The sequence below is a fragment of the Sebastes fasciatus genome, chromosome 16 (genome assembly GCF_043250625.1).
Source record: "Sebastes fasciatus isolate fSebFas1 chromosome 16, fSebFas1.pri, whole genome shotgun sequence".
Classification (NCBI taxonomy): Eukaryota; Metazoa; Chordata; class Actinopteri; order Perciformes; family Sebastidae; genus Sebastes; species Sebastes fasciatus.
The window spans coordinates 15,927,014-15,953,350 of NC_133810.1; the positions used below are offsets into that span (position 1 = coordinate 15,927,014).

The window sequence follows — 26,337 nt, forward strand, 5'->3', positions numbered from 1 at the left end:
ATATCATACGAACCGTTGTATTAGAATACGTTGATTGATTACGTGGGTTGTATACAAATTATAATGCATTACTTTTCGTAGGTATAGAAACGAACAGTGTATGAGAACAGCCTGAGCCTGGTTGTATAAGGACAGGTTCACAATCAAGAGCATGAAACATTTTGGTTTTGTGGAGTAAAAACAGTCATGGAAGAAAGAATTACAGAAAACTGTATAAAAATTTATTGTATTTTTTAATCACCATGTGATAATTTACAAAGGTTCGGTACAGCATCTAATGGTAGCAAAACACTGTTTTATTTTTTATTAAAATGCATTCATTGTACAGAATGCGAGCACCATAAAAAGCATAAAAAGATCTTCCCAAGCTATCCGTTTACAAAGTGACATGATTAAAAAAAAAAAAAAAAATCTCTCAGTGGTAGAATATATCTCACCTTAAACACCATCTACCACACGGCAAAAGTCCATATTTCCCTTGCACACTTACATGAAGGGTATTCTAATTTCATTGCATTGCTATTACACATCATGCCTACAGTATGGTCCAGATGGAATAGTAAACATTCCCACTGGTGGTTTGGACAAAGAAATAGCTAGATTGATTTGATCTGTCCCTATTGGTCCACAGTTTGTCAATCCTCCAGCACTCGACCAGGAGCACTGGAGAAGCATTCAGTCTCTGCGGTGAGCCCCAAGGTGTTTTCTCTCTGTCGGATTCACTCCCTTGGCTTGTGGTGACGCCTGACAAGCCTTGTTCTCCTCCTCCTCATTCCAGCTGTAAAAGAGGAGTTAGAGTTAATGCAGGGAATCAGAGGTGTCAATTAAGACAATGACAACATAAAACATGCCATGTGGAACATGGACATGTGGAAAGATATGAGACGGGAAGAATAGGTGGAAGGACTCAAAGGTGGATATAATGGAAAGAGGAAAAAAAGTGAGAAGAATGAAAGGAAAATGTAACAATGGCAATTTACGGGTTAGAGAAATTGCTATACATATTTTCCAGCAGTGATTATGTGTTTTTTGGCAAACTCTTTTTGGTCTGATCCAACATTTTGTGTTGATGAATGTGTCATCAGCGAACTATGCTCTTACCTGGGACTTTCCTGGCAGCGGCGAATTTACCTCCGTCTGTGAAACAAAGAGACAGCACAGTCAATCACTGCATTTGGGCACAAACTCTCTCTCACACACACACACACACACACACACACACACACACACACACACACACACACACACACACACACACACACAAATCTCTGCAGATCTGCAGTTCTGAGCATTCACCTTGAATGAGTTTGGTAATTCTCTCCGATTCCGCATCGATCAGATTTGGGTCTCCGTGGATGGTGGTGATCTTAGAGAAGTCCGGGCCTGACGTTCAAAACAAAAACCGTTAGATCCAAAATGCCGAACAATTTGTCTCTCACACACAAAATCAATTAGGGAGTTAAAAAATGCATCTCATTTTCTTTTCCACCTTGAAGTAACCTCTTATCTTGACTGAAAGCATATTAGCAAATGTGATTATTTCAAGGAGGAAAGGGCACAAATATTTGAAAAAAAACCTGTTTGGTATAAAGTGTTTGTGTAAGGAGATCCTACCCTCAATGATATAAGGCTCGTTCACCGTGGTGTATCTGGTTCCACCTTCGGACCGGCAGCGGAGAAGGGTGTTGAAAGTCATTTAACGACTTAGCAATGACAGACTGACAGGTACATACACCCCGCAAAACACACCTCCTCCGCCTCCGCCACCGCCACCGCCAACACAAAGTCAAGCACAGTTGTGCAGCATTTATGAACACATATACACACACTCACAGGGTGCGAAGCACAGGTGTGAGATGGGGATGGGGGGACTCGGCTCAGAAAAATAGAGCAAAACAATTTTTCTTAGCTTGCACACTGAGCTGCAAGACACCAGTGAAGCAGTTTTAGGTGAAAACAGCTTAAAGCTCACCTGCACCCACACAAGCTAATGACCCAATGGTGTGAGTTGGGCACCCTAACATGGCACGTTATAGCTGGCACACTGCTCACACATACACATCGCAGCTGTATTAGACAGAGATGATGGGATTCAGTGACGGAGAGATGAAATCAGATGGATAAGTGGTGAGATGGACAGACATCCAAATCATGGTGCACCATGGGCAGTAGAAGAACTTGGCTTTATATGTATGTTGTGATGTAAGCCTAACCAGAGGATGGACTGTCAAAATCAACTTCATTCCTCCATTCTTTACTGAGCCTATTCAAACATCATAAACGAGAATGAGCTTAATGTTTGGCCAAAGGTTCCCTGTTTAAAACATGGCTGGCTCTCCATCATTGGAGCATGTTATTACCTAGATGATTGGTGATTATCCTACAGCAGCATAACTGCTCCGGGTATTAAACATTCACTGGCACTGTTTTTCTGTTGCTAACCTACTTTGTGTCTGATTGTGATGAAAATACAAATAGGTAGGACTGTCTAGGGTAAGAAAATGGGGCATTGAGTGTAATCATAATTTTAAATATTGGGGGTTACATTCGTGTTTGATTGGTCGTGGTACTCTTAACTTTTGAGCCTTTAGATTTAGCTGGATAGGATAGGTCCAGACGCCAATACAAGTTCTGCTTGGGTCATCATCTTCATTAGCAGCCAGTGCGGAGGTGATTATACAATCCTACATTTGTTTTTTTTGTCTTTGTTGGGTAATAATGCAGCCATATAAGCAAATTTACACATGTGGCATGATGCCACTGGCACACAGATGAAGGTATAGGGTTCTTACTGTTTTTTATCCAATGCAATTAGTGGTTGTGACCATTTCCTTTTGGTTTGCTGCAAACTAGCTAGGAGATAATGACTCCAGAAATATCAACCAGTTTGATGAAATAGAATGTCTGTGTTGTTTCAGGATGTACAGTAGATGCTTGGTTTTATGGACCAATACTGAATGCTGATCAAGAAACTGAGAAACTGAAAAGTTAGGCTCAGGCAGCAGCAGAAGTGTTGGCTCTTAGGACTAGCCAGCTACAGCAGAGCAGGATGTAAACCACATAGGTTGATGGTTTGTCTTTGAACCACCAGCAGTAAGCCAAACTGCTAGCATTAAAGATAAAGAAATAGCTGGAAACAAACATTGGTAGCCAAAACAACCAAGTCACTGTGCTTGTGACTGTAAGATAAATGATTGTTAAACATGGAATGTACATTCTTAAATAGGAAAAAATGGTTTTGATTTCCAAATACATTTCACAATCTACAAAACATTTAGAGGCAGAATGAGAAGGATTTGTCGGATTTGGTTTGAAGTTGGTCCCTCCTCCTCGGGTCAACGTCACCAGAAGTGCACGCCCCCCTGACTGCGGTTAGGGTGCTCGCCAGCGGGTGAAAGCCATCCCCAGATTCACTTTCGTTTTGGTTCAAGCTTTGACCGCTTGCTGTTTTGCCTCGCTATATTTGCGTATATTGGTCGCTGTGTCTGCCATTTTTGTAGCTTCCTATTGGATGTGTGCTTATGATCTGGCACCGGGTCGCTACGTTTTTATAGAGGTTGACGCCCAGAAACGTCCCAAACACAGCAAAATAAGAAAATACTGGGAGAGGGCAGGGTCTCTGCAGATACAGACACCGTGTACTTTCCATAAAACTGGCTTGGTTGCTAATCAACTGGCTGACAGACTCACTGACTGACATGACACTCAAACTCACTCATGACACTCAAGCAGTCATTTATGAGCAAAGTTACAGTTGTCTAGAATTGTGATTGGAAGAAACACTGTAACTGGGCTGAACAGGCCAGCGACTGGCCAATCAACTTATCCATCATACTTTCTTACAGGCCCCGGAGCATCGAGTCATTGCTTATGTTGAACCCTGTGCCAAATGGCGCATCAACGCACAGGCTTACCAAGGCTGAAGCCCTGGGTTCCGGGCCTCCAACCGATTAAGGGGCCTCACGAGATATGAGCATACATTTTTTTTTAAATATATATTATAAATTAAAATATATATCTGCACCCCCGCCACCATGAACAATCCCACAATAAAAACATGATACGATCCATTAGATTTAACTAGTCGGGGACGAAGGCTTATCCAGGGCGAGCACAAGTAACTCAGTAGGCGGGCCCTGATCCATAATGCCAAAAAAAAATAATTGTTATCGAGGTTATATAAGTGTAATTTATGGCGCTGTTAGATTGCTGCCAGACAGCCTCATTAATTCAGGTGTGGGCCTGCCTTTGTGTGAAGGCAAGCGACCGCAGTTAAAATGTTGTTTTTGAAAGGCTAAACGCCAACAGATATGGATTGAAGCACAATATTTCGTTAGATAAAAACATGAACATGAATTTTGGAAATGATTGTATTTGGTCTTTTTTCAATAAATTTGGACTTTTGGACTTCACAACGCTCTGGAGACACACAAGTCGGAAACATATAGATCATTTTCACAGTTGTAAAAATAAACATTCCAAATGTGTCCCAGTTTATTTCCTGTTGTAGTGTAAGTGAATAACATCAGCTGACAGGAAGTAAACTTGGACCCAAACTGTTGCCAACAATGCAATTCCATTGAAACGGTCTATTGTGAATGGAGTGAAGGTCCTCCAAAACGCCCGTAGCCCCAGGGCCTAAATTAAAATTAGGGTGCATGATTAAGAGGGATTATTTTTGTATGAGTCTATAAATTTTTTAATTTATTTTTTTAGGAACATCCTACTCATTCTGCCTTTAAAGCTAAAATGGTGCACACCATGAAAATGATGTCTGACTGATGTGTATGACTTAATTGATGATCACCAAGGAAACGTGAAATTCACATTAGATGATGACGTTCAGTTAACTGTGGTCAACAGGACCGCGGATGCATTTGTTAAAAGAGCTGTTAGAAAATGCATGATCTAGACTACCGTGCTCTTCAGGGGAGTAAACACGTTAAGAGAAACTGACCTGTAATTCTCTTTCCATCTCCACCTGTGTTAAATAAAACATGTTGTTTTGTCGAAACCTTTGTGAAGTCAAAATTTGATCATCTAACGAATCATTTGCACTTAAAATATGAAGGATTTATAAACGTTTAGGGACTTACCGTCGATAACTCTTGTAACCTTGGTAAAGGTCTGCTCTCCTTCAACAACCTTGGTTATTTTTGTTAAGGAAGGATCCCCGTCGATGACCCTGGTTACTGTTGTGAAGGTAGGGTCCCCCTCGATGACCCTGGTTACCTTGGTGACCACCGGCTCCCCCTGAATAACCACCCTAGTGACTACTGGTTCCGTCTCGATGACTCTTGTAACCTTGGTAATGGTAGGCTTTCCTTCAATGACCCTGGTTACTGTGGTGAGTGAAGGCTCCCCCTCGATGACCCTGGTCACCTTGGTGATAGATGGATCTCCCTCGATGACCCTGGTCACCTGGGTGATAGTTGGCTCCCCCGCAATGACTCTGGTCACCTTTGTTACCTCAGGGACTGTAGCGAGGGAGAGGTAACATGAGTTCAGAACTTCAGAATGATAGAAAGAAAGGTTATCTTTTGAACACGCCCACATTCTCTCTATTATGAGCGAAGAAGGAGGCTGGAGGTCAAGTATGTGAAGTTATCAAAGCATGCAGAACAAACAGAGGATGATGTGTGTGGGATATTAAATTGCATCCATTTAATAACTGCTGCGGTTACGCTCCATGATCCAGTGAGCTGCTCCCGATGGACAGATTTAATTTTCTCCTCCGTTTGTTGAGTTTCACATTACATACATGTTTATAATTTATACAATATTTAGACATTTTGGTATTTAAAGAATCTTGTCTACTAATCTGAAAAAGATACGATAAGAGGAGAAAATGTGACATGTTATATAATCCTTTAACACATTCCCATATGGTGCTAGATATATCTGTAAAACTCCTCTTTTGAATCAGCTTCAACAGAAACGTTTTTTTCTTTCACTTCTGTTATATTTTCTGCTTCTGAGCGATGATATTCGTAATGTGACAGTATTAATATGAGCACTAAAGAGATGAACGCTGACAGATGTGTGTTTGTATCAGAGGCCTTCTAATCTTTGGCCTGAGGTCACTTGATACGTGGCCTAGTCCGGTAATCAGAGCCAGATGCACGTCTTTATCTTTCAAACAAAAGTCATTAAGAGATTTAAGTACTTCATGTTTAAAACTGTGGCTGCTTTGCCTTGTAATTAAATACTACTACGAGGATATACATGATGTGGATAATAGATTATCCCACCCATTATCTAAACTGGAAAGATAATATAATGATGTAATTTATAAATGTGTGTGTGTGTGTGTGCATATGAGTAAAGAGTGAGTATTCTACATTGTTTTACAACCACTCGGGCAATTTATCATTCATATACAGGTTTTATTTCTTTTTAAAGTCAAGATCAAAACTACAACTTCTATTTTAATTTAAACCTCTTAATATACAGTATATCAATATGAGGAATAGTTTGTTTGCTTCACCAAGATGAGTCGCTCTTCCTATTCAGGAGGGTTAAAAAATAGTAGAAAATATTTTAACACTAGAGAAAATGAAATCAAGGGGTCCTCTCAAACCTTTATTAAGATATGGACTTTTGCAAGAACCACTCGATAAAGGGTGGAACCCATAAATGTCCCATTACAGTAGTGAGCAATCCCCCCTTCCCGTTTATTTATTTATCTATCTATTAATATTTTTATTTTTAATTATTATTATTTTTTTATTTACTTTTTACTTTGTTTGAGTAATCAATACAATTATTTGGTTATCTTGTGTTTTTCCGTCCTTCCCCTAAAAACCTATGGGTGGGTGGGTGGTAATGAGGACTTCAATCTGTTAATGTATTTGTGAATGGTGCCTCTTTGTAGTCGGGGGTTGAGTAAGTGAATTGAAGTCAAAAATATATGTTTTGTATGTTCTACTCTTGTGGGATAAAAACTTTGAAAAACAATAAATATTATATATATATATATTATATTTCCAAAAGATAGTAAAAAATATAAATCATACATACGTACATTTTTATTTCCATACATTTATAGCATAAATCTGCATGTCATGTGCCTAATTAACTTTGAAGCATCGGACTTCATCCCTCCTATGTTACCCAATACATGAAGGCTCCCATCTGTGTGGAAGTGCACTGGACTCAGCCCAACTGGATGGACAGCATCCAAGAGCCCTCTATGGTCTCTGACCTTGTTTGCCTGCTTTGACAGCCTAATTACCTCATTCCTAACGGAGCTGATTAAATATGCCAAGGAGGTCCAAGTGGACTTAAGCAATAGTGCGAGTGGATAATCAGAGGAACGAGCATGGAAGTGGCCTGAATGGAGCGATGACATGCATATGGCTGCAGGCTGGATTTCACTGGAAGAACAGATGCTCATTTTTGAACAAAGGACATGAATTGGTTCCAAATGCAGTAACGCCTTTACTATCACCACTAATGATAAATATATTGCATGATCATGACACATTCAAAAGTTGTCTTTTAACGGTGTGGTTAGTAATAAGACACCCTTACCTGTTTCAACATGTGTAGTTGTTGTGATAATCCTCCCTGTGAAGTAACACAAGTAGTTCAAGTTAATGGTGCCTTCAAATGAAACTCGGGAGCTGGTGTTTACAACATGGGAAGTTGTGTACACAATATGCTTGGCGTTCATGCAACTGCAATATTAACGTTACTGTCTGCGTCTAGAAGCCACAGAGGCTAACAATTTAGCAAGCTAGCAAGTGGGTAACATAATGCAGTAAAGTCAAAGGCATAATGACAGAGGAGAAAGATGAGGCTGTTGGGAATATCAACATTTTCCTTAAACATATTATAGAATTACGAAGAAAAACAATAGACGACTGACATTACAATATATTCGCTTATTATGTACCGAAAAATGAACTTCCAAGGCCTCCGCCATTTCTGACAACGTCAACAAACACATCACAACTCGTAAACTCGGACCTTTCAGAAATTTTCCACGTACGATGTCGTGTATCCCACAAGAGGGGGGCGTTCATATGAACTCTTCTCGTAAGCACGGTCAACACAACCCCATTTGAAGGGACTAAAAGTTGCAGATGCAATAATATCCACACGTCATGCAGAGACAATGGTGCTAAAGAAACTTACTTAAGAAGGTGAGTGGGATCTCTTGATAAGTAAATCCAGAAACAAACTAAAGAATAAAAAGCAAAACAGAATGGAAGTTAAATAATAGAACAATCCTCTTTGATCTCTGCATATCCAAACACACTGTATGTGTATTTTCTCCTCTATTTACCTTTATTTGGATGTACCTAATCAGCTTTTTCAGGAGGACCAGGAGGTCCTGGCGGCCCACGGGAAGGTCTGTAAGTAATATACATCATTAAAACATAACACAATGCAGCACAAAGCGCATAAGAATGTATAATAATGTCTGCTGTTCTCACCCGCAGGATAGAGGACATTCTTCACCACATGGATCACACCATTTGTTGCCATCAGGTCGCTGTCTGGCACATTCACAGAGTTGACATGAATAGAGTTGTTAACCTGGGAAAAACGGAAAAAAAAGTCAAACAATGTATACATATCTATTTGTCACGGGTATCAATAAACACATTCTTATTTTATGAGGTAATGGTTTGACATGAGAGATTTTGATGTCAGATGAGACTTAATGGGAATCCCAGGCCGTGTGCTCCATTGTTGGAAGAGAGAACTGGGAATTCCATTCATGGTTCATTTCCTGCAATTTAAGGTGGAGGTGACCGAAGGTGGAGATGCTGAGTCAGGGAGGGATAGGTTTCCCTTCTCCTCTACTTCCTCTCTCACCCACCAAATTGAGCCACCTCTTTTAAAAATCTAACCACATGTTTCCATGAATCACTGCCCCCTCTTTTTGGTGAATTATCTCAAACAAGCTTTCCTGTATCCATTAAGGAAATCCTGTAGGCCTGATACGAGTCATTGGCTGATAACCTGATCAGCGCGATACGAGAGAGACGGAGTGCGAAATTGAGGTAATGCATGGGCGAAATGACGATAAAGCCGACATGAAGACTGATGAGCGATAGCGAAGCAGACAGAGAAAAATGGCAGGTGGAGGACATTAGAATGGGAGGTGGTGGGGAGCGGTGGGTGAATACAGATTGTGGGTGTTGATGGAAATGACAGGAAGCCAGGTTTTATTACGTCTGGCTTTTCTCCAGAGATCTCCAGCTTTGAAGTAATGGATTAGCTCTGGCTCTTTCATGCTATTGTTTAAATGAGAATGTGGGGAAAGATTGGGTTTAAGTCTCACAATGGAGGCTTTGAAACAATGTGTGGTCTTTAAAATATGATTACATAATAGAAATATGCTCTTAAAGTAAAAATTAACCCTTGGGTATTATCTCCTCTGCTTCTTCTTCAGTTGACAATTTCCTACATTTCCCAGAGTGCATGTTTTTCAATCAAAAGTAGGCAGGAATTGAAAGTCACCCGATTATCGTTAACAGGCCATTAAATAGGTGTTAAAAGTCGCCATAAGCACCATAGATATGGGTCATTATGGGCCTACTACGCCTACTACGTTGTATAAGTGAAACACATTGTAAATTGTTTTGAACACAAACAAAACAATTTTTTTAGGTTCAGGCAACAAAACCACTTAGTTAAGTTTAGGAAAAACATCGTGTTTTGGCTTAAAATAACTATGTTTCAAAAGTGAAAGTGAAACTTTCAACACAAATGAATAGAAATGCAACGTTGTTGGTTTCACATGGGATATGAACCCCAGTCTCCTGGGTAAAAAAACCCTGTAGTTTGTGTCTTGTGTCCCATCCTTCAGTGTCTGACTTCTGCTTCTGCTCCTGTCATAATTATTACGGTTGCTAGAGGTCGCTTCTGTCTTCTTTTATACCTTCTTTCAGTGATTTACCATGTGAATAGATGATAAAACCTACTATTGGGTGTAATAGGTCCCTATTGACCCCCATCTATGGCGCTTATAGCGACCAATAATGCCTATTTAATGGCCTGATAACAATCTACTTGTTTGTGGAGTATAATCATGGTTACACATCTTACTCAAAACACAACATTCTTGATGTATTGAATTTCATGTGCTGACGCATCTGTTGGTGCAGAATTTATACCCGTTTGATTGCTCAATGACAGATTCAGGAAATCAGTCCCATCTCTTTGATTCTAAGGACACAAATACACACTTAGGTGTTGGCTGATTGTACTTACGGACATAACTTGCAGGTTCTTGCCCTGGAGGGTTTTGAGCAGATTGGTAACTCCTCCCTCTAATCCTCCATTGATGAAGATGCCATTACTGAAGTGGTACAGCAGGATGATCCTCAAAGCATTCAGATCGCCTGTCAACGACAGCAAAAAGCATGAACATGATTCACACACTGTGCAGGAGAGCTAGCATTCTTCATATTTTCTCCGCTCATGCTCGCATTATATAATTTTAAATAAGAACAAGCTAGCTTGACAGCTATCCCCAATCTTCAAAAGGGAGATGCATGAAAGGATGCGTGTTCATTTCAGTCAAGTACTCACTTTTGAGCAGATCGAAGTCCTCTCTGCTGAGACTATCAAAGGCTTCGTCGGTTGGTGCAAAGATGGTATAGGAGCCTTCCTGTTTCAGCAGATCAGTCAGACCTGCTGTCTCCATCAGCGACAGGAAAATCCTACATTTGTTTAAAAAAAGAGAAAAGAAAGGAAAGAAGAATGTCATCAATTCACACAATCAACTCAAACTATGGTGTTTCTGACTGAACAAACTCAAGCCCATAACTACATCATCTTTCTCCACCAGGGACAAGAACACCACTGGCTATAATGGCACAATGAGTCCTGTGCTGTGAGGAGACCAGATTATATGTCGCGTTTGGGCTAAAAAACAGTAGGGAGTTACTCATTTTAGACAGGCTTTTGGGAATGTGATATGATGGAGCTTGGGTTGGGATTTGAGTGAGACTGCGTGGTCCCATGCACACAGCTGCTTCCTCAGTTATTAATCATCAGCCTCCACTGATGCCAATATCTGCCGCAGAGCCAAAAAATGTGAAATGTGTATGGTAAGGCATTACCACTGATGTTTGCAAATGTTATTGTCCGGAAAATAAATATATTAAAAACAACAGATAAACAATGATTACATCTGATCTGATTAGTAAATAAAGGAACAGTGTGTAACATTTTGAGGGATCTATTAGCAGAAATGGAATTTAATATTCATACCTATGTTTTTATTAGTGTATAATCGCCTGAAACTAAGAATTGTTGTCTTTTCGTTAGCTTAGAATCAGCCCTTCCTATCTACATAGGGAGTGGATCCTCTTATCGGAGTCCGCCATGTTGCTCCGCCATGTTTCTACAGTAGCCCAAAACGGACAAACCAAATACTGGCTCTGGAGAGGGCCTTTCACGTTTTTAGGTAACCTGAAGGCCACCGTAGTTCTTTGACATGCTTGTGAAACTGCGGTAATGTTACGGCAGTTTTGGAAAGAGAGGAGTGAGCGGAGGGGTACTCAGTTGGTTGCAATCTGCAACCACACCACTAGATGCTACCAAATCCTACACACTGTACCTTTAATGTAGAAACAAGCACAGCCAAAAATTGCATAAAATAAGATGTAGTTCTTACTTGAACCGTCCGTCAGCAATCAGGAGCTTGTAGATTGTTTTCTCGGCGGGCTTGATGATGGACTTCATAACATGGAGGGCGCTTTTGCTTCCCTCTTTACTGCCTCGCACCATACATGCGTTTTCTATGCAAACAGCCTAACAAAGAAGAAGAACATTCAGAGGGAAGGGTTACAGGTCTAAAAGTCACAGTATAAAAATCTGGTATCTATTTAGCTTATAGGGGAGGGAGGGTTGTCACACTCCTATTTGATTGCTCATGATCAATCAACAAGAAGAAAACAAAAAGATTCTGTGAGGAAATGAAACCCAGCTGTTCCTAATATCTGAACCACCGGAGCAGAAACACACTTCACCTGCCAAGAGCTGGACTAATTAGCTGTTCCATTGCATTTGCTTACAGTTGAAAGACAGCAAATATCATGTTAACACTTGGTAAGGGGCCCCGTAATGGCTTTCAGATTTCCAATATGGAAGCAGGCGCTCTCCATTGTCTTTACATCACTTCTTATTTATCTTATTTCCCTGATCCTTCCTGATGCTCTAATGCAACAACAAACACAGACATAGTACTCACAGTGCGGTAAATGAAGACTCTGAGCAGTTTGCCAGCCAGTGTTTCCAGCAGCTGTCCATTGTAGAGCTCACTCAGTGTGATTTTGAGCTTTAAGATGTGGTTTTGCAAAATGTATCTCAGCATGCTCTGCTCTGTTGTCATCACCTCGTCTGACAAGCACAGAGAGAAGTTACAGATTTAAAATGACTCGGATTACATTAGATGTCAGTCCTGATTAAACATTTCCTCCATGAGAACTTGTTTGGAGATCAACTCACTAGTGAAGGCAGTGTTGACGGGAGCAAGGAGCGTGTACTCTGTCTTTGGACCCATGGCAGCGGCTAAGCCCAGTTCGGACACCATGTCGCTGAAAGTGCTCTGGGATTCTCCAATCAGCTCAATCCCTTGCTTAGCTGATATGAATCACATAAACATGTTGGTGATCACAGAAAAAACGATGTGGCCAAATGATTTGAAGGAGAAAATTCAAAATGTGTCTTACCTGAGTCGGGGATGAGCACCTGGTCGATGTAGTGGATGACGCCATTGGTGGTGACGACGTCCTTCTTCAGCACCATCTTGATTCCGTTGACCGTCAAGCTGTCGCCATTACAGCCGATCTCTATGTTGCTGCCCTCTTCGGTCTCATATATCGACCCGGCCATGATTGCTTCTGAACACTGGACACTGGTCAACATGTGGTATTTCACCAGGGCTGAGTAGGTGTGAGAGAGATAGCGGGTGAGAAACACTGATCAGATTGCACACTTTTATAGACTTTGTGGGGTTGCCTATACTTATTTTTGTATGCAATCCAAGGTTTACAGTTGCGATCATTACACAGCACACATGCACACGGACACACACGTATCCTTTCGCTCTTTTAGAAGTATTTAGCCACTTCTGTTAATATTTGGATATGGCATTACACCTCTGACTGAGTCCAGCTGTCAAACTTAGCAATGCCTGGCCTGCAAAAGCAATGCAACGACAACATGAGAAATGCTTCCAAACCCACAAAAATGGAATGCAATCAGTGTTGCACTACGGGCCAAATCACTCTTTGGCTCAAACCTATCAAGGCACAAGGCTCCACATCATCTATATATTTTCTTCCATGGTTGGTCAGCAAAGCCTGTCTGCCAAGTGTCTGAGAATTTATCTGAGGTTATATTGTGTCCCAAAGGGAGACACTCACTGAGGACGCCGCAAACTGGCCTCATGTTAATAGACTTTCCTGGCACGCCAGTGACTCAGCAGATAAGCTGCCACTGTGGAGACATGTGTCCCGCTTTTATCGTGCGGTTTGCCTGTGTGTGTGTGTGAGTGTGTCTACTCCTTTACTCCTGAGAATGAGATGGGTATCTAGGTTTTGATGTGCTTTTGGGAGGAATTTGCAGATTGGGTTTGGAAGATGGTTTCATTAACCTGTCAGCATGATTTAAGTTCACTTGAGGTCAAATGAATGTTAAACGTTACGTAAAGGATCAAAAACGTCAACCAGAATAAGAGTCTACAGCCATGCTAACGGCTCTGTGATGCTGTACTGATGCGGTACTTTGAGCTAAATACTAATGTTAGTGTGCTAATATGTTCCCAATGACACTGCTAACGCTATAACGTTTACTAGGGGTGTAAATCACAATTTTCATTACGATACAATATTAAATTGAATCTAAGGACAACGATACGATACCTGCCAGAATACGATTTTGGTTTGATTCAATTCAGAAGCCGATCGATATGAGACCATATCATATGCCTACACAATCATTTACATTTTATATCAACTCACAAAAAGCATCTAAAATATGATTTCACAATTTTATGACTGGGCTCTGTAGAAAGGAGGTTCGCTTGGACATCAATCCAGATTGATGGATCGTTACACCCCTAATGTTTACCACGATCGTGATCATAGTTTAGCATGTCAGCATGCTATAATTTGCTACCACTGAACACAGAGTAGCCTACAGCTGAGGCTAGTGGGAATATCATTTGTTTTACAAGTATTTAGCCATAAACAAATTTAAATTTTATCTGATGATGGCGCTGTATGAAAAGTTCCATGACCTCCAAAGTGATTACAGTTCATCCTTAAGGGGACATAAATGTCTGCACCAAATTTCATCGCAGTCCGTCCAAGAACAAACAATACTTGTTGAGATATTACACTAAAAAGCAAACCTCACGTTGGCGCTAGGGGATCCCCAAACTCATTAGGCTACATCATCTGGGAACCATGAATATCTGCGCCAATCTATCTGGTTGACGAGATATTTGACTGGATAAGTGAAAAAACATTGTTTCAGGGCATCACCAAATTCATCCTCTGGGGACCATCGATGTCCGAACTAAATTTCATGGCAATCCATCCAACAGTTGTTGAGTTATTTCAGTTGGGACCAAAGTGGTGAACCGACCGTCTGACCAGCCGACATTGGCTACAGCACAAATATTTAAGTGCTCTAAACCTCTGCACACCAAAAAATCAACCAAAGCATGGTATTATGTCATCATCAGTGTATCACATGTACAATGTACCTGCAATAACATCCTTGTCTCCCATGATACGCTCCATGTAGTCTGGGCTCAGTTTGTCAAAAGCTTCATCAGTGGGAGCAAACAGAGTGTAGTGGCCAGGCTGGTCCAGCTTGTCCATCATACCAGCGTTGATCACCGCTGACTGGGTAACAAGAAGACAGCGTGTCTCACACATTTTGTCATACTGAGATATACTAAACTGGTTCAAATATTTGCTAGCAACACAGAGTTTCCAATTCATACTGTTTTTTTTTTTTTACACACGTCCCACTTCCAGCACATTAGTCAAATGTAATGTTGGCTTTTTAACCCATTTTCAGCTTTGAGTGCTGTTTATTTAACATACTCTGAAGGAGGAGAGCTCATCTGAGACATCCAGGACTTCCTTCATGTTGTTGCCCACGCCGCTGATGACCCGATCGATGACATGCACCACGCCATTTGTGGCCACCTGATTCCCATGGATGATCCTGGCACAGTTCACCGTCACAATCTTCACAGAGAGGAAAGCTTATATTAAGCAAAGACCACCGTTGGGGTCAGAAGTCCTTTATAGACACAATTCAATCACGTATTCATGCAATCTCGTGCATTTCAACACTGTGCATAAACTGACCCCATTCGAGTAGTGGTTGATGTAGATGCCCAGGTCGTTGTACATGGAAGTGACAGACATGTCGTTCTTCATGTCTTTGGTCAGAATACGACGGTTCACCATGTGGAAGTGAAGAGCGTTGTACAGCTCGATGTTCACGTTGCTCTCCAGTGCTGCCCGTACGTCCTGGGGTAATCACAACATCAGTAAAAAGTGGGAGAAATTATTGCATTTATTTGTATTCCCTTCTAGTCTACTTACAGATTCCACCCGATCCCAGGCCTCATTGCTCGGTGCAAACATGGTGTAAGAGCCTCTGCCTTCAATTTCCTCTCTCAGCTGGGACATTTCAGCGTATTGCTGCGTGGTCGTAGCCTTTACAAGCCCCAGCGTACCGTAGACATGGTCAATGGGAGCCACTGGAGGGGGGGAAGCAGAGGAATTGTTCCTGCTCAGAAACAGACTACAATAGTACAAGTGTATTGAAATAGAAAAGTAAAAGTAGACCAGAAAGGGGCTGTGGTGAAAGCCACCAACCTGCAGGGCATCCTCTCATGCCCTCCAGCTTCATGTACCCAGGACAGCATTCATACAGGACCAGGCTACCAAAAAAAACACACAAATATGTTAGACCTGTGATGCAGCTGATATTGAAAAACATAAATTAATGATATTCATGCACAGAATGTTAAAAAATCAAAAGAACTGTAGGGTGTTGGAGGACATACAGTCAGAGAACTGTACATTAGAGTGATTTAGTAATAAAACCGAGCAAGATGCAATGTGTTTAATGCAAGCTGAGAAAACAAAGAAAGACAGATCAACAAAGATTTGACATCGAAGAGGAAGAAAAACAACCTCCGCTCTGGAGCTGTGATGGGAGAGGATGACGAGAGCGCTTGGAATTGAGAACGGCGAGAGTGAGGGGATCTTACTCACCAAATAAAAAATCCATAATTGGGTGAAGCACATTTAAAAGTCAGAGCAGAAGAGGTGACGGTGTAAGAAAACTTCCAAAAGAGCGAGCGAGTCAAGGAGAATTAAAAAAAAAGACAAGAAAAACACCAGTAACATGAAAGTGGTTCATTAAATATATAGAGTGTGCACAACTCCTGGTAGGCCAATCCCAGAGAGAAGCTGGACTGGACTCAGAGAGAAAGACTAGCCCGAGACACTGATAGCCAGCCAACATCATTTCCAATATCTCATGCAACGGCAATAAACCCAGGAAAGAAAATTCCCAAAAGGAGATCAGTAAGCAAGCCCCTATAGCTCAACAGCTCAAAAACTATTATATCCAGATTATTGTTGAGTAAAATATGTAAAGGAGCACTTCTACTGGCAGAAGTATAAGGGAAGGAAACCAGAGCTTTCCCATATATACTTTATATTCATCTATACTGTAAGTATGTTAACATGAAAACCAGACAGGGGTGTCTGCCTCCCCCCTGCACTTTCTCTTGGCCATTAATCTAATTCCCAAGGAAGTGTCCAAGAAAAACAGAATCTTGATATACAGTCGACTTCTTGTGACTACGGGATTGATTTAGATTTTTTGGGCCGGAAGGAGCAGCTTATGAAAACAGAGCTCAAAGAAAGTAAAAACATCCTGGCAGGAAGTTGAAAGGACCTGCTAACACGAGCACACCAAGGGAGCTGTGCAGCTGACCCACGCTCCTCAATCTGTTGTATGGGTTACGGGAAATCAAGCTGCACTTTATTGCGGTGTTACGAATGACATAATGAGGTGTGAAAAGACTGACAGTGAGCCACAAGTGAGTATTCTGTAAAATTCACTTTTAAATGATGTTTTCTCAAGTGTAGTTTTACTGAAAATGAGCCGCAGACGGTAATCAAACATCCAGACGTTTGATTTGGACTCATCCCAAGCTAACACAAATCCTCCGAGATGCAAACAAACTAGCAGTGAGTCAACATTGGATGATCCACGAGAGAAACAGCCATGAAGTTCCCGAATGCTGGAATGAGTTTAATTAGGGTTTAACCCGAAGGAGTTCATGGGTGTGTTTGCTAAAGAGGTTTGCTTTGACAGTTTTCCTGCTTTCTGTTTTCCCATGGAAATGCTCTGTTTCTATATGAACTCTGTGCTTTCTCTACAGGCGTCACGTCCAAAAAACTGTTTGCTTTCCTTTCAGAAATGAACAGTAGTGATGCATTATGCACGCGCAAAACACTCCTTTCATAGCCACTTCAAATACACACACACACACGAAAAGCAGCATCACTCACTTTCTCCCCTCAACTCCCTAAAATGACTCACATGTTTTTGGCAAACCTCTCTAATCCACTTTAATCAGCATTTGTGTGTTTATAGAAACGTGTGCGATGATACTGAACGCTGTGAATTAGCAATTTTTGTGCACGCAGCCGTGTCGCTCACAGCACCATCATTCTATGAGTTGACACTAATCGTTATAATGTGAAAAACATAAATATCCATGCACAGCTGGCTGTGAGTAAGGTATGAAGTCACTGCTCCCCGGCTGGGCTCTGACAGGATAATGGATGCACTATAGAGCAGAGAGAAGCACACTGCGAACCAGGCCGCTGGCAGCAGTGTCACTGCATGAACCAGCTCAATGTGGCTTCCAGATGAGCAGATGTTCAAACACACACACATACTGTACTCACACAGAAACACTAGGTGGGGTTGTCTGGCATCAGATAAAAACATTCCAGTTTTTTTCCTGTTATGTAATCAACAATCGACAGTGTCTCTTGTGTCCTCATCAAGTGGTTTTTCCCCCCCCTGCAGTGCCAGTGGCTTCCTGAATACTCTACATCAGTGTTTCCCAAACTTTTTTACTGGGGACCACTTTTCAAAAATGACAAACCATCGTAACCCAATTCACAACAGGCCTTATTTGTAAATCGTGAGAACAGCGAATTTGTGCGTAAATGAACGTTCCTGACCATTTTTACTGCCATTTCTGCATCACCTCCTATTATCTTGAATAGGTAAACCAGCCATGTCGAAGAGATGTGTACGTTTGATAAATCCCAACTTTGAATGTGTTATTGAAAACATATACACGTGTTAAATACTTTATAAATGAGACCAAATAAACGCATTTAGGTGGAGTTAACAGGCTCTCGTTTTTTTTCCTCTCATCAGTAAAAAAGAGTATACGCCAGCAGTTCATATTAGATTTAAAGCAGCAGCGGGTAGAAATGGAGCAAATATGATTAAAAAAAGTTTTTTTTATAAAACGGCAATACATGAGACAAGTAATTTGCCAAAAAATCATGTGCCTCTGTGTCCAATCAACCAATCAGAGCTGAGCTGGAGCCTGCCGTCTCTGAGCATCTGTCAATCACTCGCAAACTCAGGCCGGAGCAAACTTTCTCATTTTACAGCTAAACAGTACAATACAAGATGTTTATGAAAACATTTGAGGAGAGAAATAGGCATTACAGTAACAGAATATTGATTCATATTTGATCAGCGCTGCCTAGTTTGACCGTTTGATTCACAAGTTTCGCAAGCATTGATTGACAGCTGCCCAGAGACTGCTCGGTTCAAATTGGTTGTTTTCCTTCGGGCGTGGTGAAATCTTGCAAATGCCATTACAAGAGGAGGCAGGTTTTTTTTCCATGGATTATCTGTCTCATGCACTGTCAGGATATAGTGACAGTTTTATAGAAATAGCTTTTCATCATATTTGTTCAAAGTGACCGACTGCAGATTTAACCACAAATTAAGCGCTTGTCCTCTTCTGCTCCCTGCATGTTGTGTCACCACCTACATCACTTTGAAGAAAATCGCTTCCACCTGAACCTCCAGCGGTGCACTTCAGGAGTTCTTTGTGGGAAAACGAAGGCATTAAGAAATCCCCACAGTACAATTTAACCTAACCAACATAATTTGTTCTTCGCAATAGTGGTTTCTAAGAGATTCATTACCTCGACTGCTGCACCCTCAAGACTTGTTTAAACACACGCTTGTTCGCACACCAGCCAGCAGTCTACACTAGGACGTTCAAGTGGCCATACTGTAGACTCAAACAGCCGCTCATAATCGCTCATCAACACCAAATCCAGCTCAGACGTAATCACAGCTGGCTGGATTTCCTCCACTGCTGCTGAACAATGTCTTCACTGTGACCACAGACAGACAGAGAGAGAAGCAAGAGTTTTCTGGCTTTGCTTTGCTTTTTGTCTGTTTTTCTTCATATTGCTTTTTTGCTTATGGAAAATGTGAATACTTAGAATTGACATATTGCTGTATATTTGATGGATTTGCGTATAATTCATGGTTGATATGGTGCCATTAATGATATACAGTGTGTTTATCTAATTCACTCTTAATTTGCTAAAAGTCAAAACAGTGAAATGTAGAAGAATTCATGGTTCTTTTTACATTTAACATAAAAAATAAAGATATATATATATTGATTTATTATTTTAATTAAAATCCTTTCTATACCTGATCACAGTCAGTTTTAATTGAACTTAATAAACTTGTTTTAAGAACTTAATACAAAGGGCTTTGGGCTTTAGTGCCTTTGAAACCCTCATTACCTTCCTAATAGCTTCTAATTATGTTATATTATCTTGTCTTTTTTTTTTTTAATAATTGCAGGGTGGTTCCATGTAATATCATCTCAGTAGTCTATCGCCGTACTGTGTTGGGAGAAAATGACTCACTTCTGAACTCAATGACTCTTTTATCCATTCTCTCTCCTTATTTTCAGGCTAACCCTGACACAGCAGCAGGTGTCACAGCTGACTGACTAAAAGAAGGTGTGTGTGTGTGCACAGCTCCAGCTGAGCCTTACACTCCATCAACACATCAGCAGCTATATTTCATATATTTTTTTACTCTAATATCTACACATTCAGCACATATAACACTGACTTAAATCCATCAACAACAATGCCCTTTGATGTGGCTTGTATGTCTCGCAGAAGTTAAAATATCTACAACCATTCATGCATTCTACTCTTTTACCGGTAACCCAAAATTTTGAATTATTACTATCTCTATATTTGGCATTTTTTCAACAAGCAAAATTTAACATGAATTCCGAAACAGCTAATCATTACCGCAGTGGGACAGAAAACTCTCCACTTTAAGTATTAAAATTATCTTAGCGGCAGTTCTTCACAGCTCACTCAAAGAAGGGTAATTTGCCTCAGAATAAAAAGTTTCAAAACTCAGTATGAGACACATACAGCACCAATACACCACTACTCATGCACCAAATCTGGTGAAACTAGACCTGCAATACACCTTCTGTTTCGCCCAACTGGACACATACACACACACATAGACTAAAAGCATGACGCCAAAATTTTTCCTGAGCACCTGAAACGTGTCCGAGGGGAAGTGGGGCGTCAATCACTGTTAAGCAGCGTTCACATCATTAAAGGCCCATAATAGAGCAAACCCCCGGCCCGCAGGCTACACAGCATGTCCAGACTTGAGAGGAGGGAGGGGAGGATGAGGACAAAAAGAGATTATGTATGAATACAGAGAGTCCATTTGTCAGACAAAAGGGAGCTAAAGCTCAGGCCAGGTTCAGAGAGGACAGTTAGACAGATACATGTTAAGATAAATTGAAGAGAAAGAACCTGAGGGTCCCGACGACACACAGCTGTTAATAAGAGAGGGCCACGTAATAGGTAAAGAGGTTAGCGCAGGAATTCACAAAAACTTTCACAGAGACCTCAGTTAGATGCTTATCTGACTTTCTGAAATACTCCTGTCTATGTGCAGGATGTATGGAAGCTGGGAGTAGTTTGGGTGTAAAGGTCATTGGATTCTGTGCAAATACTTATAAAGATAAAATAAAAACATGTAGCAATTAGATAAATCTTTTGGTAAAGACTCACGTCTTCTTGCCACAGATGGAGCCTTTGTACCAGTTCCTACATGTGCTGAAGTACTTCTTATTAGTCCCCTGGACCTGCTGCAGAGCGCACACATTGGGTCTGTAAGAGAAGGGAGAAGGGAGGAGGAGGAGGAGGAGGAGGAGGAGGGTGGATAGGGGGATGCAGGAGTGAAAAAAGAGAAGGTGAGAAGCAAGGGGAGGAAAGGGAAGGTGAGGCAGGATGTGGGAATGTACGAGGGTAGGAGAGGTGGAGAGGAGAAAGACAAGTAAGGTAATGAGAAAAATGTATACATGACAAGGCTTATGTACTGTAACTGTGTTTGAAGAACCTGTAATTTAATTTGTTAAAGCAATGAAAGCCCTTTTAAAACATACTTCTTAAATGAAAAATTTCAACTCAGAATTAATTTAAAAATGGGGACATTATTATTATTTTTTTTACTTTATTGCCATTAATACAAATTAACAGGCAATAATTATCACAAAACAAAACCGCCTTGAGACTGGGCCTCACCTGACATACATGTACACAAAAACAAAGTAACGCCGCATATAGATGGAGTGCACACACATCCACCCACTTACATACCTACAAAAACTATACATCCAAGACAATTAAGTACAGGATTCCTGACTAAGGTATTCTATAACTAACATCCATCTCCTTTTAAAAATAGGCAATTTCAGTTGTACCTTCCATCATGTACACCTGTATAGTACATTGGGGACATTATTTAAAGCAGAAGAGTGAATGAATGTGAGAGACGATATTGAATTTTCCATTATGGCATGAATCAATATTTTCATCAATGTGGCTGACCTGTTTTCCCAAATCATGATCAAGTATAGTGCTATAGAATCTGGATACAAAGCATGATGTATAGCAGTTCACACGGTCACACATCTGTCAGCTTGTTATTAGTCGTGCAATTTATGTTCTCACATCTGCAGACCAACGCCAACAGAAATCACCAGTTATCTGCTAAATTAGAAACTAAAAATGCTGCTACACTGTTCATTAAGTTTGTCACCTCTCTCTCCCCTCCCTCCCTCCCCCATGCATGTCCCATCTCCTTACCCTTCTTTCCTGGCCCGTATGCGACTGTGGGTGACTATCTTGTCATAAGCTGAAGTATCCACGCTCCCTAGAGAGCAGAGTGCCACCAGCACGGAGGTCACCACTAGCAGCTGATGCATCCTGGGGAGGAATAAAAAAAAAAATACACAGGAGATATGGGAGTGCGAGTGAGAGAGGGAGCTTTTATACCAACTGTATAACACACACCCATACCCACCCACGCTCTTTTTACTCCCTCGCAGTCTTTTCCATACCATTACGTCCTGCTCTCACCCGCACACACCCTTCCAAAAATCCTCCCTCCTGCTCTGACTCGAGCTTATTGTCTCCCCCCTCCCTCCTTCCCTCCCTCACGTTGTTGCTCATTTCTCGTGAATTTCTTTACCACCATCACATCCCAGAGCACCGAGGACACCCTGCAACTCAAACTTTACATCGCTCTACACTCTACGACAGCTTTATCTCCCAACTGTAGATTGATTGCCTTTAACTTTATACAAGACTATGTAATGCTGGTTTTGACCCATGCATTTAAGATTGATAGAGAATTTTGAGAGGGGAGTCCCCCATCATGTTTAAAAGATGCACAAAAAGTAAGATACAGGGACTAATTAAAAGTCATTCCCACACCTCTGATATGTGTCCTCGGGACATTTGGCAACTAAGTATGTGAATTAAACTGACTGAAGTGTTTTTAATAGGCTATAAAACCAGGCAGTAAATCAAACTCAAAGACCCATGGTGATCTATATGTGTGGCTGAGAGGTTTACACATTGTTTGACAGGAGCCTAACTGTATTTTTTATCATCCATCCCTGGGGGACACCTCTCTCCTCATTACTTTCACAATGTAGATTCATCATTTCCACCAGCAGCCTTTCCTCCCCTGAACTCCCGTTTTCCCCCCTTCATCCTCCCTGCTGTCATGTTCACCGTTCATCATCGTCATCTTCTTCCTCCCCCGTCCCAACTTTTACCTGCAGCTGTCTCCGACTAACTATGTTGAAGCCAGATCTGATACAGCTTCAAAGAGAAAATCCATGATGAAAAAAAGGCTCCCTGGACGTCGCAATGCACCGTCTTGGCTTGTGAACATGAGCAGGTCTGCTTCTAAAGTAGGAGACATGAAGGAAAAAACTCTTTTTGTGATTTTGAGTAATTGAATTAAGAGCTAAATCTTATGGTTTACTCCACAAAATGTGATCACAGACAGAGCGCACCCTGGCAAAATGTCTGGTTTCTTACACAATAAATGCATTTCCTTGTTCAAAAATGATAAATAAATACTTTGTGATCAGGAGAATGAAGATTTTCTTTGACTGATTAACTGAAATCACTACACGTCACAGATGTACTCACTCGTCGTGACCTCGCGTGACCTCGCGTGACCCCTCTGATCCCAGGGCGGACAGCCAGCAGCATGCACGAGGTTAAGCCATCTCCAACGGGGACTCCTCCCTTTGAAGACGGCTTCCTGTCCATGATGCTATCAGACCATTTAAGACAAACTTTACAGACTGAGACACACACAGTTTCAGTCCAGCCTGCAATTTACAGTAATTTAAACATTATTGATTTCCTTTTTGTTCACTCTCCTGCTTGAGGATCCTCTGAGATCCACACTCACACACACACACACACACACACTAACTTATAAACAGACACACAGAACATGAGTACATGATGGATTATCACTTAGATTACAGTTAAAAGTAAATTGAATGTCTCTCCTCTCTTTGCCTTTGTTCTGTCAGCTAAAACAAACCTTTAAGAGGAATTTAAATCCTGTTGAGCCGTTGCTTCTCACAGGGCTGCACCACAAGTCCTCTCCAGGTTGCAGGTGGTTGTTTTAGATCTCAGATCCTGCAGAGAGATAATTGGCAGAGAGGAAGCAGAGAGCAGGAAACCCCAAAGCTGTAATGACATCTCCCTCTAGTGGGAAGGACATGTCGGTGCAGCCATGTGTGAGGCCTCTTCAACTTGGATGAACAAAAGTTGGCATTAACACATGAAACAACAGGGGAATTTTTTTAAAATATTTGTTTAATAAAGCTTATTGGGATTGAGTCCCTTGTGTGCGTGGATTCTCTCTATTTTTCTTTAGAAGTTCTCTACGTCTTTCTCCACTTATGAAAGTCATTAAGAATGACTCATTCGTTCTCATACTCATCTGCGAAGGAGAAAAAGCCACAATAGATAAATCAGTTTCACTCAAAACACTTTGCAAATGTCTGGACCCTGGGAATTAGCTAGTAGCAAAACAATTCAACATATATTATACATCTGAGACCTTCATTTACAGAAAGTTGGAGCAAAATTGAAACAGAAAAAAAAATCAAAGCAAGAGATACTCACACAATTCGGACTGAAGGACACAATGGCTACTGCAGCTTATGTGGTAGAATTAATTATAGGGGTCGGTGGTTCAACTGTAGTACACAAATAGACGCTGCTCACAGAACCGAAAGAGTTTAGCTCAAGTGGTGGAAACATTTGGCCAATAAATGATGATACAATTTCCTTTTGTTGTGTGGTTTTGCTGCACCGACTGCCAGAACTAATGGAAGGACATTTCAGCTGTTAATGGACAGATTGTTGTTGGAGCAAGAGGGTAAAAGCTTTCTGAAAGGATTCAGTAATTCTGTACAATGCTTGGTCTCACTCCATTAATGCAATCATTATACGGCACTCGCTCCTGGGACGCACACTGTTTACCAATACCTCCTTTCAAAACAACGAGAGGGATGTTAAAACTCAAACAGTTTAACATATAAAGTTGAATGTGTTTAAGTGTTAAAGACGACCTATTATGCTTATTTTCAGGTGAATACATGTATTTTGGGTTTCTACTAGAACATGTTTATATGCTTTAATGTTCAAAAACACTATTTTTCTCATACCGGCAGTGCTGCAGCGCCTTTTTTCACCCTCTGTCTGAAACTCTCTATTTGATGTCCTGCCCCGCCCCCCCCTAAAAAGCCCAGTATGCTCTGATTGGTCAGCTGGCCCACTCTGTTGTGATTGGTCAACCAAACCAAAGTCTTCAGACTCTGCTTCAGCTCTGCTCTAACTAGCTTTGTTTGAACGCGTGCCAAACGAACCAATAGGCAGGTATTATGCATATGTGTTACTTGGTGACATCACCACGTTACGGAAGAAAAGGTGGGACTTCAAGCAAGGCGTTTCAGGCAGTTCAGGAGCAGAGTTTCTGTGCTTGAACTTTGGGCTTTGTAACTTTGCAGACCTTTTACATGCAGAAAAAACTATATAACCCACTAAAGGAAAGGGAAAAAGCACAAAAGTATAACAGGTTCCCTTTAAAGAGAGTGTGTTAAATGTAACTGAATGGAAGACTTTGCAACAGGAGCAGAATCCAAACTAGATTCTTTTAATTGAAAAATGACTAAATAACACTCTAAACAGTTAATGGATTTATAAATATTTCTGGTTTGACAGCCGATTCGTTCACTAAACTGACGCCGTGCTGCATAGAGATTTTCTAATTTTAAAAAATAGTTCTATTTACCTTGAGCCTGTACCTCATTCTTCTTCTCCAATACTGCCCTCATCTAGAGGCTCTGCACCATCCCTTCATTATTAATGTATGTGTTTTTAATTTGGAGCCATGGGAGTGAAAATGGTGCACATCAGTCTTTTAAATGAGGGCATAAGCCAAGTTAATGACAGTTAAAGACAGTGTCGGGTAGATTTCTAACCAGCCAAACAAGTATAAATGGGTAAGCTGCATGTCAACTATAAACCCATTAACGATCCTTGTATGCATGCATCCTCTTCACAGTCAGGTTCACCAGGTTGGGGCACTACGTTTTTAGGCTTTCATGGCTTTTTGAAAGAACATAAACATGTCTTTGACATCAGATTCAATGCAAGAAAACAGCAAAGAAAAAACAGCTGAACTTTTTAACCAAACCAATTATGTTTTTTGGAGTTATTTCTTGGCAAAAAGTAAAATCCTCTAAAGTGACATACTGCAAAACACAAATGTTCTGTTCATGTCTGCAATCTGCATTGAACAAAAGAAAAAAGTCAAATAAAGAGTATATTTGATCTA

General features: G+C 41.0%; 1 protein-coding gene across 8 annotated transcripts; it reads right to left on the reverse strand.

Moving 5' to 3' along the window:
• Positions 1-214: 214 nt before the first annotated feature.
• On the reverse strand, positions 215-23,352 carry LOC141752414 (periostin-like). Of its 8 annotated transcripts, XM_074610379.1 has the most exons (25): positions 22,266-22,425; positions 21,189-21,287; positions 15,870-15,934; positions 15,594-15,751; positions 15,354-15,518; positions 15,084-15,230; positions 14,738-14,879; positions 12,696-12,908; positions 12,472-12,606; positions 12,215-12,363; positions 11,639-11,775; positions 10,549-10,679; positions 10,228-10,358; positions 8,442-8,544; positions 8,291-8,358; positions 8,140-8,185; positions 7,534-7,569; positions 5,461-5,477; positions 5,369-5,421; positions 5,097-5,329; positions 4,958-4,981; positions 1,615-1,659; positions 1,297-1,383; positions 1,102-1,137; positions 215-778 (listed from the first exon to the last, which is right to left on the reverse strand). In XM_074610379.1, exons 1-25 carry the CDS (start codon positions 22,382-22,384, stop codon positions 720-722), a joined length of 2,598 nt encoding a protein of 865 aa, XP_074466480.1. In that variant the 5' UTR covers positions 22,385-22,425; the 3' UTR covers positions 215-719. The 8 variants fall into 8 exon arrangements, with proteins under 8 accessions (XP_074466480.1, XP_074466475.1, XP_074466474.1 ...); XM_074610374.1 differs by adding an exon at positions 23,243-23,352 and having other exon boundaries at positions 5,097-5,477; positions 22,266-22,385; XM_074610373.1 differs by adding an exon at positions 22,483-22,501 and having other exon boundaries at positions 5,097-5,477; positions 22,266-22,385.
• Positions 23,353-26,337: the final 2,985 nt, after the last annotated feature.

Bases quoted from the DNA above. Each gene is read 5' to 3' on its own strand.
- LOC141752414 (XM_074610374.1), bottom strand. From the start codon at position 22,384: ATGCATCAGCTGCTAGTGGTGACCTCCGTGCTGGTGGCACTCTGCTCT. The intron at 15,519-15,593 runs GTAAGTAGACTA...TGATTACCCCAG, and splicing joins CCTGGGATCGGGTGGAATCT to GACGTACGGGCAGCACTGGA. The intron at 8,545-10,227 runs GTAAGTACAATC...CGTTTTTCCCAG, and splicing joins AGAACCTGCAAGTTATGTCC to GTTAACAACTCTATTCATGT.